The sequence below is a fragment of the Polyodon spathula genome, chromosome 40 (genome assembly GCF_017654505.1).
Source record: "Polyodon spathula isolate WHYD16114869_AA chromosome 40, ASM1765450v1, whole genome shotgun sequence".
Classification (NCBI taxonomy): domain Eukaryota; kingdom Metazoa; phylum Chordata; class Actinopteri; order Acipenseriformes; family Polyodontidae; genus Polyodon; species Polyodon spathula.
Window position 1 is genome coordinate 1,278,998 of NC_054573.1, and position 15,079 is coordinate 1,294,076.

Genomic DNA, 15,079 nt, shown 5'->3' on the forward strand with positions numbered 1-15,079 from the left:
TTAATTAACTTCCCCTTTTAAAAGAAAAATCCAACTGCCTATGCTACATGATTTCCAAGTTACGAAAAGTAATCTCTGTTACTTTTGGACTTGAAAAGTAATCTGATTACTTGTCGATATTACTACCTTACTGTAATGTTGTTTTTTTTGTTTTTTTTTAAGTTATTAGATCACAAGTAATGTGTTACTGACTCTGTATCACTGATAGCAAGACTACGTGTATTAACCCATACATAAGCGTTTTTATAATGACCTACCCTTTATTTTATTGTAACATCCTAGAGATGGATTATAAGAGTCAAGCTTTTAAAGAAGGGTAGACATTCCAAGTTGGATACATTCTGTGCTGTCCTACTTATAACTTCAAACACTCAATCATAAATTCACAGTGTGTCAGAATTATCAGTTTTATTTAATATGCATTATACACGTCAGAACTTTTGCATAACACAGGCATGAGTGTAGCACATGGTAGCATAATAAGCTCATTACAGTACTTAAAATGTTTTTTTCAAGCCGCAGCATTATATGTTATTGTTTCATGTATTAAAGGCTGTGCTGTACTACTTGGGAAGGCATTAGCATTTTAATGAACCTTTTTAAAAATGCAGATGTAATCAATGCCCTTAATTTGGGTGAATGAAAAAAATGTGGATTCAATTAAAGGCAAATCATATTTCCATTAAGGATGGTTGGTCTTCGTACCCTGAAGAAACCTGAGTATATTCATTTTGCTAAAATGAATAACAGAGATGAACTTTGCTCTCTCTGCAAATGCTCCATAAGAGTAGTGAACACAGCTACTAAATTTTTCTGTAGAAGTACTTGGTAATTGACCACGGCAACAGCAACAGCAAAATATGAAATTCTGAAGCTAATGGTTATGCCCCAAGGACTATAGATACGCTTTTTAAACAAAAACAAAAGTGTGCCCCTTTATAGGGCAACCGTTGTTGAATCCCACAGATAATGAAACGCTTGTGCTCTAAAAGCTAGCAACACACAAACACATAAAGGATGTACTCACTGGAAAGGCATTAGGTATTCCCCTCACAGCCTTCAAAAATCCAGCTCTGAGGCTAATCAGCCAGCAAACTGGACACAATACTACCCTCTTTTATGATGTACTGCGGTGAGCGAAGACACTCTGCATTATTGATATCGATCAAACGCAAAATGATGTACAGCAAGCACCTGGGACAAAGGAGGGGATTTTCATTTCAAATACAGAATTTAAAATGGCCAGGGGAGGCCTGGAGCCAGTGTATCATCATAACTGAAATGTGAGCTGAATCATTCCTGTACTGTTAAGTTGACATTAAAGGGCAAATAAGTGCTTTATTTTCCCGTTAACTGGCAATTCTGTCCTAGTGTTGAGACCGAATGTCATTTTAATTGCTTTTTGTATGTTGCTTTTCTATTTAACCCTTTCGTTCCTGAATTATTTTTGTCAAGCTGAACACACTCCATTGTTGAGCACAGAGCTATGGCCATAGGTTTTGCATCACCCCATGGAATTAACTAAGTTTGCTTTATAAAGTCGACTGAAGCCTGCTGAATGTTACACTAACATATTGAATTGTATACTGCTTTGTAGTTTTCCCATATACTTAATGAAAAACAAATGAAAAATTGTGACATTTCGATGTGAAGGTTTTCCCAGGATGCCCTTCAATTGTCAGTCTGTGCTTGAGAAAGTCTGGTACTGACTAGCAGGCAGGCAAGCGATGTTCAGGCTAGGATTGAGGTGCTCTCTCTTGTAGAGCGGTGTGTCATGATGTCTGCCAACACCTTACCCAAATGCTGTCGGTGCCATTGTGCCTAACTTTTCATGAACTCGAGATCTGCAAACATCCCTATTGCTTCTACTGCAGTCTAGTTTAAACAAAAGCATAAAGAGACCACCAACAGGCTGTTTATATATAAGTTCTTTTTATTCTATTTAATCGTGTTTTCTATATGCTGTCACGCATAGGCTACAGTTATTGAAAAAACACTGTTGCAGCATTTTCATTTATTTAATTTAAACCACAGTTTTAAGTTAAATAGTTAAACTGGTGGTGAATGGGATTGACACTGTGGGATGAGGCAGATATGCCATGCAATATGCAGGGAATGCTTTTATTCCTTCCTATTCTGAATCCAATTTGGGGTTTTTTTGCCTTGATTTAGTGTCATATTAAATATTACAGAATCCTCAGAGTATATTGTGCCTTCATTCTCTTGCTGTCTTCGTAATTCTTGATAATGTCTGTCTGTTTTCTGCAAAAATCTTTTCACTCTTGAGAGTTGGGATTTAGTGTTGAAAAGATTCACCGACGCTATATATTTCAGTCACGGCATTAAACCTGTATGAAAAGAATGCACTGGATTTCCCAGGGGGTAAACATTCAGCAGCAATCATAGCGTATATAAAAACGATGTGATTTGGGATAGAAAGGAGCACACAGTATCGTATGTGCGTAGCTTAGCAGTCTAAAAGCGAACTAAAACAAAGTGCATGAAACAAAAATATCAAGCTGTTCATATACATATATTCATAATGTTCATAATGGACCACCATCATGACATATATATACTGTAAATCAGCATTCCCTAATCGCATGCATGTTTAATATCTACTTATGTGTTTTCTGCATCATTATCTAAGGTTTCCTGCACATAGTCATGCTTCTGAAAAGACTCCTCAATGCTGATCGTGGGGAGGTGGGGAACACCAACAGGCACTTTTTTCAACCCTATTAAAAAGCATATTTCAAAAGCGTCTCAACAAAGTATCTGGCTCAAGAGCCATGCATTGGACAGCCCTGGTTCATGTCAGATTGTCGGAAATGGGAATACTGTTTATCATTCTGACACCAAATCTCACAAAACAGTTATTTCATGAATACAAAAGTGTTACCTCGAAACAGTCCCTCCACTGCCTTTCAATTTGAAAATCAACTGGAGTTATACTACCACCTGCAGAGGCCATAGTAAAAGGGCATCCGCAAAGCTCTGTAAGAGAGCAAGACTACCACACTGCTCCTTTTCAAATGACCACGCTGCTGCCTCCCGCTCTCCGTGCCATAGTTTGTAATGCATGCTTAAATTCCCTGCAGCAGCATCCAAGCTTGTGATCTTCAATCGCACTACCTGCTGTGCATCCCACATGTTCGTAGATCCAAACTCCCTCTATATTAAACATGACTTTAAGTGAACAGGCTCCTGGGCTAGACACATTTTAAACAGTAGGATCAAGTACCGACTCTGATATCTTAAACTGACTTAGTCTACTAAGCTTTAAACTTCATTTCAAAGTTGTTGTTTTTCCCCCTTCTCCTTTCCCGAGCAGGGGGTTGGTAATTACGTTTCAGCTGAGATTGTTGATCACAGAGTAATACACATTTCAGATATGCTTAATAACATTGTAAGTCCCCTCGAGCTACCACCTTTTCAAAATGCCATTTTTCTTGGGGGGGTATTGTATATTTACATATTGCATACTGTATATTTAATAACAGTATTTCAAAATGGAATATCAACTTCGAATGCTTTTTAATATCTTTTTTCACCTCTGTGTCCAATTCTAAAATATTTTCTACAAAATGCAGAAAACTCTTGTTGAATCATTTGCGCTTTCCCTAGTCCATGTGTATGACCTAATCCACTCCTCTCTGAATCTGCACAGGTGCATACGTTTTTCCTTTTGTGGAGTAGGCCTAGTCATAAAGGGACTCCTCCCTTTACTGACGTATCGCTATCAGCGTGTCACTTCAACTTTTAGAGTCAGCCATCTAGGCATAAACAAAGAAAACACTGAAATTAAATGATTCCACGAATTGTATTTTGTTTGCTGTTGCCTAAGCAGATTGGTGTCAGGCTGTTGGATGATGTGCGTGTTAAAACTTACATGACAGTGGGACTATACAGTTTTATGTCTTGGATTGACTGTAGCATTTCATTTCCTATTAGCCTCTTTGCTGCTTCAATTTGTGGTCGCCAGGTGTCTGAGAATGTCTCGCTGCACATAACATAATGTACATATGATCAAATAATATAGTTGAATACATTTTTAAATTAAAAAAAAAAAGAGATATGGGGCCTTTTTGTAGGTTACTGATTCAAAACTTGGACCGTTATGCATTGATCGTGTCTGTCTGTTTGTCTGTCTGTCTGTCCCAGTCTCCATGGTGAACACGTCTTTGAATTTTCACAAATCTTCTCCAGACCTTAACCATAGACTCTGAGCTTCCTATACACCTTCCAGATTACAATTCGGCGTAATCCGATACAATGTTGATTTATTATTTGTTTGTTTGTTTGTTTACGTATACATTAATGCATGTGGGTGCCCTGGTTAGTTTGTACCTTGAAAGAAACTGCCTTGTAGGGAGATGCAGCTTGCATATATCTCCCCTAGCATCGGATAGAGCTGGGCAAGACGCTATCTCTTATAACCAAACAGATGCAGGGTGATTAACAATATAGTGACAGGGAGTTGTGACATTAACGCGAGCTATATAACACAGATGGTTCAAATAATGCTTCCTTTAGACTTGAAAGGAGATTTGGGCAATCTAAAAACCTTTCCACTACATATTAAGCTCTAAAAAAGCAAGGCTGCTGCTTCATAGATTCGAGTACTGGCAAAGCTCCAAGCATATTGATCATTGCTTAATTGTGAAGGAAGAGTGATAATTAAGCTGCTACAGCAACCTCTTTTGAGAATGGATTGTTCTGGCAAAGATCACAATTGCCACTGACCTGTCTTTGCAGTCTTCATCTGGCATCTGTTGAAAGAAGCCACAGTTTCCACTAAAATGAGCCAATGTATTCACACTGTCTCTGAGTAACAGGAGCCTTGGTGGCTCACTAGATTGGCAAGTCGCATTTACAGTAAGAAAATGTATGTCATCTTTTTTAAAGCGATTTGTAGCTGACAAAATAATTCCATAAATCTTGTTCTGCACTTCAATTAATATTTGACAGGTTTTGAAGGAAATGCCTTTTTTTATAAACATATCATCTGGTATTACATTCCAATCTCTGTTTGAAAGTCATGGTTCCAGTACCTAAAGCCTTGGGAACACAAAGCCACTTTTTCGGGAACAGTGGCTTCAAAACTGGTTCCAGGTAACTTTGTTGTACCAAACCCCAAGTCTCCCCTGGTGTGCCGTGCAGTGGCCTGAAACCTAGTTCCAAGCCAAGCTGGCTTTGTGTTCCCTCAGCTTCAGCTCAAGGCAGAGTTCCAAAAAATGTTGGCCTTTAAACTCCTCCCTGTGTAAAGCACATTGAGGCTTTACACAGAAATTATTCAGCTAATACATACCAGACTGGGGGGGTGGTGGGTGGAAATTTGATTTCTGCATTAGTGCGGTCAGATATCTGGAGCATTCACTCAATCTTCTGTAATAGATTATTGATTGCTTTATGAATAAAGGACACTGCAGCTCTGTCCCCTCGTACCCTTCTCACAGGTTTGGGGGAAAAAACAAAACAAATGCTGTAAAAATGGAATCCGACTGGTTGACTTCTACTGTACTGAACTCTCAGTAGCTGCTCAAATCTTCAGTGTTTGTATGGTACCCGGTTCCACCATCCTCTGTACATAAACAGAAAGCATTTCGACCCTGCTGAGCTTGGATATCCTCCCAGCGGCCTTGGCTCTGATGTGTTTGTCAGTTTCAAAGGGCCAGCCAGTTGATGCCATCCCTGCATGCTGTCTGAACTTTGAAAGCTCCTTGAAACGGGAGAAAAAACACCAGAGCTGAGCACGAGGAGCCTGTTTGAAATTCCCAAGCTGTCTGAAGAACATAATGCATCCCTGCCTCGTTAGTCACAGGAAGAGTTGGTTTTTTTTTTTGGGGTTTTTTTATAATGGCCTGCCTATTTTTAGCACCAACCTGAGAGGTTGTTTGTTGTGGGCAGCGCCAGTCCAAGCCAATCCAATTTTCCATCTTCTTTCGCTTAGCCACTTAGGCATGCCTGTGGCTTATTAAAAAAATATGCCTACAGTATAGGAGCCAGCTGCCTGGGTGCTGCTTTGATGTAACTGTATTGGGATATGAGGACTGGACCGGGGATGCATTCTGTAATTTGTAATTGATTGCTTATCCACCCCTCCCTCTCATCAAGTTGATAAAAAAAAAAAAAAAACGCCCAAATCTACGGCAAGCTCACTGCTATACTGCCTGGATCCCCAGCAGGTGTCAGTCAAGGTGAGATTCTTAGGTTACTGGTCAACTTGGTAATGACATATATGGTAAAACAATAGTAGTGGTAGTTGCAATATGTCATTTCTACGGTCCATTTCGGATACACCTCTGAAACATGCCTTATAAAAAGCTTGTCAGGTTATTCAATTCACAGTGATTCCTTGAATCTCTGTATTCTTTGACAACAGCTAAAAGGGATTGCAAATGATGTAACAATCTTCTAAATCATTGTTGTGCACTTCTGCTGTATAGGTCTCAAATGTGCTCTTTTGAAAGAAAACACATGTTACTATTTTGTTTATTTTAAAACATATCTGATGCTACACTAGATTAGAGACATCTCTGTTTGCATGCCATACTTTTAGCTAGTATTGCACTTCCTTGGTCCTTTCACTTGGAGGGTGAAATTGTCCCCACCCCTTCAACGGCTTCTTTCCTGTTATTAACCAATCAGCTGCTACCTCTACTGATTGGACACCCTTTTAACCTGCAACATGTTTTGACCTAGAAGACCCTGCTGAGACTAAATGACCTACATGTGTCTGAATAATTTTAGATCCTTGGTTAAAAGTTATTGAACAAAGACGCAAAAGGGAATATGGAAAACGAGTGTGTGGAGGGAGGCAGGGGGGATGACTATGATGAGCCAGCCTTCTTCGAATCCCCAGAGTAAGTTAAAGTGAAAAGCGCCGGGCTTGCCAGCTTGGGATGATATAGTGTGGCGCACTGCAAGACTGCATCAGTGATATTGATCATAAGGCTTTTGCGTTAATGTAGAGGTTGATATAGCCAGAGCTGGGGAATGGGAACTCATTTTAACTCACTGCTGTAACACACTGATCTGCCAGGATCTGTCAAATATATAGGACTGCATTGTTATGTCTGCATACAGGGTGGAGGGGGAGGGAGACAATGATAAATCTTTGCTGTGATGTTACACAAATTAATTGCTGAAAACACTGCAGCTAGAAAACATCTATATAGTTTAGGACGATGGAGGGGGCTGCTGTGTAATGAAGGTTAGATGAAAGCGCTACTAAGTCAGGGCACAATCTCACATGAAAAAGCCATACATGTTTACTACATATACCAATGTTTATGTCTATGTTTGTCTTTCTCATCATGGATTCTGAGGAATGCCACTGCTTTCTGTGTCATCCTGCCAGGACCATATATAATTTCCTGATAAACTTGATTGCTTTTACCTGTAGACAAGGGTATCGTCCGTGGAGCTGTTGTACTGAACCTGGTACATCCGTATCCCTGGGACCTGGCGCTGTGAGGGCCATTTGATGAGTGCTGAGTTGGTGGTAAGTTCCACCAGCACTACCTTCCGTCCCTGCTGACCCTTCGTATCATTGCTGGAGGGGGAGGTGGACTTGGCTGAGGTGAGAATATCAGAAGGCCCCGGTTCTGTCTCCCGAACCCGGCTAGTACTATTGGCTAGATGAGGAAGAGGGTTCACAACTAGCTCCACGGGGCCTGTCGATTCCCCAGCAGCATTGGAAGCAATGCAGGTGAAAACTCCAGTGTCCTTCACAGTGGCGATATTTATGTCCAAACTCCCGTTATCATAGGAAACTGTCCGGGAGGTATTAGAAATAAGTTTACCTTCAGGGGACACCCAGTGGATGGAGGGATCGGGGTCACCATTGGCTTTGCATTTCAAGCTGATAGCCTGCCCTTCCATGGCAAAGGTTTTAGGGGACTTCCTTGTGATCACCGGAGGGTCACAAATGAACTCCTCTTCGGGGATGGTCCAGAAGTATTTAGCAATCAGATCGGGAGGGGAGGCACACGTCTCCAAATCGTCCTCCCTGGTTAGGCGTCGGAGCCAAAGGAGCTCACAGTTGCAGTGCAGCGGGTTCCCACCAAAACTGAGAACCAAAGACGTTAGAGGAGAACCTTTTGATTTGGCATAGACAGGGATCCTCAGGAATAAAGGATCTGGTGGGATTTTCTTGAGTTTGTTGGAGGTCATATCCAACCGGGCGAGCTTGTGCAAGTTGGCGAAGATCCCCTCGGGCACATAGTCTATCAAATTGTGATCCATGTTTAGGGTGTTGACATTGTTAAGCCTTCCAATGGTCTCCCAAGGGATGTGGACCAAATTGTTGTAGGAAAGGTCCAGGTCTTCTAAAGTACCAAGGAAATCATCAAAGGCGTTGGGCGAGATGTCAACCAGCTGGTTGTTGCTGAGGATCAGGTGCCTCAAATTGGTCAGCCCTCGGAAGTGGTCGTCTCCAACAACGGTTATCCGGTTGCTGTCCAAGTGGAGAGCCCGAAGCCCTTTTAGGTCGGAGAAGGTATAAGGTGTGATTAGGCTAATGGTATTCCTGGACAGTGTCAAGTGCAGGAGGCTGGTCATGTTGGCAAAGTCATTCCTCCGGATCACCGTTATAAAGTTGTCTGTCAGTCTCAGCTCCACTGTCCGTCTGTCGATGACCGTAGGCACAAAGAGAAGCCCAGTCCGGGCACAGAGGATGGCGAGGGATGGGGAGAGGTTCTGGCACATGCACCGCTTGGGGCACACCTGCGCCCTTACTGATATACTTAGCATCAGCAGGTAGAGGATCAGTCTCTCCATGGTACAGCCAGTCTGTGAAACTGAAAGTTGAAAAAGACAAAATATTAGAAACATTCTGGTTTATGGAAACGATTGTCTATAACAGTCAAGGGGGTGTATGTTAATGATCTAAACAGCAAAATATTAATAGTTGGATGTTGCGTTGCCCTAAATTGGAGAAATGAATTAGATGAATCATATGCTGTTGGAGGAGCACAATTGCAAACACCCTTATAAAAGTTTACCACAGTAAAATATATTAGAGATATATTAGACATTTCAAGTGGAAAGTTAACATGAACCATCCACCAACATTTAGTTTTTTTACACACCATGTTTAAAAAATAACCCTGAAAACTACATTCAATTGGAAAAAATATATAAGGGACTTCAACTAACGATTTCAGAGGTCCACCTAAGTTGTTTCAGCATGTAATACTGAATATGTTTAAATCTCAGTCCACAGAAAGTATTGTGGTGACAAGGAATAAAGACTTTGAGAAAGGCTTGTTAAAAATTCTGTCATGCTCTTTTTAGCAGAATATCTGCTCTGGATGAGGGGGCTGTTAAACTAGTTCCCGGTGTGACCTGAAAACCAGATGCTCCAAATCCACAGAGCTTAGCAAACAAACGTTTCTTCAAAGGTTCTTCCTCCGCAAACAATCTTTTTGTTTTATGTTTTCTTTCCTCAAACCCCTGCCTGACTTGTTTATTAGCAAACCGAATCAATTCCACCCGTGCAGCTCCCATTACAAATCAACCACAAAAAGAGCCATTAAGCCGAAACATTTTGAAGACCAGTGCTTTTTTTTTTTTTTTTAATGCTGAAGACTACGTTTATCAATTATATTACTTAATGCACTGTTATGCAGACTGGTCCAGGGCATTACAGGCAATTGTGTGCTATTATTATGCACAGAGACAGGCAGACAGAGAGATAGAGTAAGTAGCTTCAAATATGTGAAAACATTCTGAATCATTCTGGGATTGTTGCTCCAACATTGAATGATTGTAATTTTCTCTATCTGCCTTTACCGGACTTTGAGCTTGGGTGGAGAATCCTAAGCGCCGGGCATTGATTCCTCATTCCATTAAAATAACCAGCGTGATCTTTAAAATCTGCCAGCTCTACTTATTTACTGTCTCTACCATGGGTTGGCATTCCCAGTCCTGGTCTTTATTCCAACCCTGTTCTCAGCTGTTTAATTGAACCAATTAAGCCTCCATCCAGACCCTGAAGTCAATCATTGTCATTTTACTTGTTAAACCTGGAATGGAATTTCCCTCCAGGATCGGGATTAATTGGACAGACCAGGCCAATAATAATAATAATAATATTAACAATAATAATAATAATAATAATCATATCTTTATTTTTATATAGCATCTTTCACAGTGGATCACCATCACAAAATGCTTTACAGAGGTAGGCTGTGAACTGTGCATTATATGCAGAGTCACTTACAATAGGACATTAATTTAACATCTCATCCATAGCACGGAGCACAAGGAGGTGAAGTGACTTGCTTAGGGTCACACAATGAGTCAGTCAGTGGTAGAGGTGGGATTTGAGTAGGTGTGTCTGACAGAGTTTATAGATCACACTGTCACATGAGCTGAATGATATGAGGAAGGCTGTTTTGAGCTGGCACTTAGGATTCTGCAGACAAGCTCAAAACAGTTTAAAGATTAAACTCAATACTGAAGCAAGAGAACTCAGAATCACGCCGAATGGGTACAACCAAGATAGTAAGGAAAATGTAGAATAGCAATCTGTACTACATAGACTTGATCTACAGGACGTGCTAGATACTGTGTTTCTAAGTGATGACTAGCTCTCTATGAACGGTCAACTGTTGAATTAGCATTATAAAAGCATCTAGCATCGGCTATTGTCTAGAGTTTGGTGTGGTGCAGGTATCAAATGCAGCCTATCACGTACACCTGGAAGCAACTCGTATTGTGATTGGTTGAGATTGACGAGTGGTATCCAATCCAAGGGCTGAGGATGAACCAGCGACTATAGAAAGGCACTTTCAAACTTTAAAGGTAAGGAAACTTGGCCCCTTGTGGCCTCCAATAAATTAGAAATTTACAGTTAGCCCTCAACCCTATTTATCTCAAATAGACCAGGTCCTCCCGTCATGACTCATCTCTGTAAGTAGGAGTCCTAAGGACCTCAGCTAGCCAGCAGCCTGATAATGATGGATTACACTGTTGTCTTCTGACAAGAACATACAAAGTCTTAAAGAGAGAGTGATGGCTCTATCTGAGCGCCTCGATAAAAACAGAAAAATGACAAAAAAAAAAAAAAAAAATACCGCCTCACACTGGCTATCATTACTCTTTGTGATGGAGAATCAAAAACACTGTTTTACATGGTTTCACTTCCCTTTTTCTTTTTAATAATCTCCATAACTTTCAAAGTATTTTTATTTATATCATATGCACTTCCTTTGAGTTCTGAAGCCATTCATTTTGAATTCAGCCCTGAAAAATAAATCCCCCTTCCCCTCAATCCATTGTTTATTCTTCACTCATTCATCCCCTCTTACTCTCCCACCAGGCGATTGTGAGAAGAGTTAATGTGTGCATGAATGCATGCCTTATACATGTGGTCAACATAGTTTGTTACCAATGAACAAGGAATGAATAAGGGTAATTAAATCCACATGAATTAACTGGGGCTGAACTCGGAAGTGCAGAAGATATTCAAGTGTTGTGGGATTCACTCAGAATTCATTGTGAATTTTTTAAATTTAGTATTATTATATGTTTTTATTCACTTCAGTGCAATAAATATATATTAACATAATAAATAAATAAATACAATAAAAACATATAATATTTAAATATTGCATCCAGTTCAATTCATTTTAGTCAGCCCATTACTTGAACACATTATAATTCATAACAATACAGAGTTCATATAAATACAAAGAGAGCAACATGGGTTGTTCATACATGTCAGTGTTAGTGAGATAAGTTGAGACCTTATATCAGATGTTTTTAAAATTCTCAAGTTTGTTACTTGAAGAATAGGAGCCTTTTTCTAGGTTTAGATTATCTAAGAATACAGTCTTCCATAGTTTGTACCATTATTTTAAAGTGTTATCAGTGAGGTTTTAAAACCTGTTGGGCGCGCTGAAGAACTGTTTATGTGAGTCAAGTTCTTATAGTGCCAGCCTCTTAGTTCTCAGAGGCTCCATTAGTTTAATACAAATCTTCCAGGTTTGCATTATGATATCCCTATAACCCATAATGACCCTATAAATAGCACTGCAGCATTTGTTTGACTTGCTGATGCATTTGGCAAAGCTTGGCCGTTTCTGTGAAGCTCTAACCAAATCTCCAATCCCAAGACAACCCATTATATAAAAAAACCCTCGGGTCCTTAAACAAGAGGTGCAACAAGCATGGAGAGCCAAAGCAGGAGCATTTATCAAGGGCAATGTGTTATTCTTGCTTTCCAAAGCAACAGAGACTGAACAGTCTTATGGCAAGTCAAGGTTGATAACCACAATGTTGTTATGCATGGTTACAATGCACTTAATGTGTAAATCTTTTTGCACAGTATATGTAAGTACATAATTGTAGCAGAAAAGCATTTGGTTTAGAGTTAGGATTAAGGTTACAAAAAGATGTACACATTAAGTACATTGTAACTCTTCATAATACCACTGTAATCATGTGCAATTACACATGCATTTACTAAGTATCTACCATGCAAATACACAGCAATTAGAGACACTTAATGGAAAGTGTTACTAAAAACTGCTACTACTAATAATATTAATAATCTGGGCTGCTGAATTAGAAACTGAAGCCCTTAGAGGCAGTTTAGTCTCACAGATTGAGAGCTGCCAGGTGGAGCAGCCAGCATGAGACTACAAGCAAACGACATGCAATCAGATCAATCAGGCTGGCCTCAGGACACAGTATTCTGTTTTCAATGCAACGCAACAAGGCTGTGGCTTTGGGTGCACCCTAGAGAGTGCAGTGTGTCAATAATAAGAGCTGTGAGCTCTATGTGGTACTGCTGAAAGTACCCAGTTATCTACCTCAAGCCAGTATTTAAAAAAAAAAAAGAAAAAAGATCTTTAGGAAAGAACTGAATGAAGACTTTTGTTACATCATTGATCCCTATTCAGAAAATGGAATTAAAATTAGGTTGTAATTGTAATTAGAATTATGTTTGACCCCAGGTCTGGAAGGTGTGTTCAAAATTGAGTCATTTTTTGAGCAATTAAACCTTGATTGGAGATGTGAGGAAGGTAAAACAAAGTCTGATAATCAGGGTTTTATTTAGATGACATGGCTTTTTAAAAGTACTGAACAACACAGCAAACAGTGATGAGGATGGGTTTTATATTCTGTGCAGTGTTATCATTAAATCATATCAAACAGTCATAATCATTTTTGTTCTTTTGTATATTTAGGGTTCTTGGTCCTTTGGGGATGCTGATCATGCCTGTATCCAGATCATATGCCTGTCTGTCTCTGTCACAAAGCACACGGTAAACGCGATTACTGCTTGATATTGCAACAGTCTTCACCAAACTTTATCCTAGAATTTTTGGATTGCATTTGGTTACAATCTGATAAAGTATATTCTGATAGTAAGCTTGATAAATAATGATATACACCGAAACAACTTTAAAATAAATTAAAGAAAGAAAGAGAGGAAGACATAAACGCCAAGGGATAAAGTCTTGATTGTTCTTAGTAACACACTTATTTGACCATTTATTTATAACGATAGATAACATAAGCGCTTGGCGAAGCCGCTATTGTGACATCACTGAAGCTGCCCATTGAAATATGAAAAAAACAAAGTATGCTTTGGAACGCCTGTACGCATATCAATGTACTTCCAAACTGTTGTTTTCCTTTTAGCTTGGTAGTTGAAAAGATTTGATTTCATACCAATCTGCAGCTAATCTCTTGGTGAAACAAAAAACACTTGAGCCCTTTTCTGCATCCCAGCGCCTCCTAGATTATTGTGAAATTCACTGCTAGACTGGGGCTTTTAGTTTAAATTAAACTGATTTGAAAGGGGGGGGGGGGGGGCATTGCTCACATAGTGCAACCTGCTTCTATTATTCAGAATGCTGCAGTATCTCGGTTTCATTGCAAGGAAAGGGGGGGGAGTGTTGTAATGTGTGCTCAAAGTGCACTAGGATACTTATTGCATTTCAGTGAAATAACCCAGATAGCTTCCTCATGGGTTAATCTGATCAGTAAACAGGTTTGATTTCTTTGGTGCTTTTAGCGCTGACACAAGATGCTTTTCACTCTCACACTCATTTGAGTCAAGCTTCACAGAAAACCTTTTGGATAGACTGAGTAGGGTGGGGGTGGGGTTACACTCAATTGTATACCTGCTTTTTATGTTACTCATTCTTTGTATAGTGACCGCAAAAATACTCAAAGATACTGTAAGTTAAACATATCCAGTATATACTGGTTCAAGTGAAGTGACTCATTGAAATGAATTCCGGGGAAAAAAAGAAACATGTGTTTGAAGGAGATAAATAAAAGGAATATTTAAATACAATTCACACTTGTATTGGATAAGATAAAAAATAAAAAAACACCACAAGCGGTCTATAGAAGACCAGAGGCCATATTTTCAGTGTTTCCTCCGTTGTTTTTTTATTCCGCTCCTTTTATTTTTGAAAGGAGGAAAAAAATGATATGCTTTGGTATGAAAGGAAAACACGCTGAGAGTGCATAAGAGGATAAGAGGACTTGATATATATATATATATATATATATATATATATATATATATATATATATATATATATATCTTATTGTATAAATATATATACCTTTGTTGTTTGGTAAAATGAAAAGGTGCTTCAAAAGATAGGAGTTCATTCACTACCGGAGTAAACACTTTATAAATTGGGCCCTAGGTGTCTAAGGGGAGGAATAAAACAAAATAGAACCACCTGCCATAACACTGTCAATAGGGTTAGGACAACCATGGGCAAAAGTGAGCCGCTACTAAAATCCCTTTATCTATTTGTCTTCCTCTTGAGTGAAATTTGTAAGAGACAGATGGAGGTTGTATATATTACAAAATACAAGTTAGGGATTATATTGGTTTTCAGGGGTTCATTTGTAAGAAAAATGGTATCGGATCTTGTAATTAAGACTAACATTTCTGTTTCTAGAGCGAATGTACAGATCTTGATTTACAGTAGCTCCCATTTAAGTGCTCTTCTGCTTGTAAATTGGGTTTTCTTTCCCTGTGAGTGGGCAAACTAATCAGAGGAACAGGCTTGGTGACATTGTTGTTAAGAACAGT

At 39.4% G+C, this 15,079-nt stretch overlaps 1 protein-coding gene across 3 annotated transcripts in view; it reads right to left on the bottom strand.

Annotated features, from left to right (window-relative positions):
- Positions 1-15,079, bottom strand: part of LOC121304820 (leucine-rich repeat and fibronectin type III domain-containing protein 1-like protein) — a 37,046-nt gene that overhangs the window by 6,623 nt on the left and 15,344 nt on the right. For all 3 annotated transcript variants that reach the window (XR_005948004.1, XR_005948005.1, XM_041236226.1), the window contains one exon: positions 7,403-8,804. Coding sequence is in view for 1 of the 3 variants with exons in the window: in XM_041236226.1 (XP_041092160.1) it covers positions 7,403-8,804 (1,402 nt within the window). In the remaining 2 variants the exon portion in view is untranslated. The remainder of the gene's footprint in view (positions 1-7,402; positions 8,805-15,079) is intronic.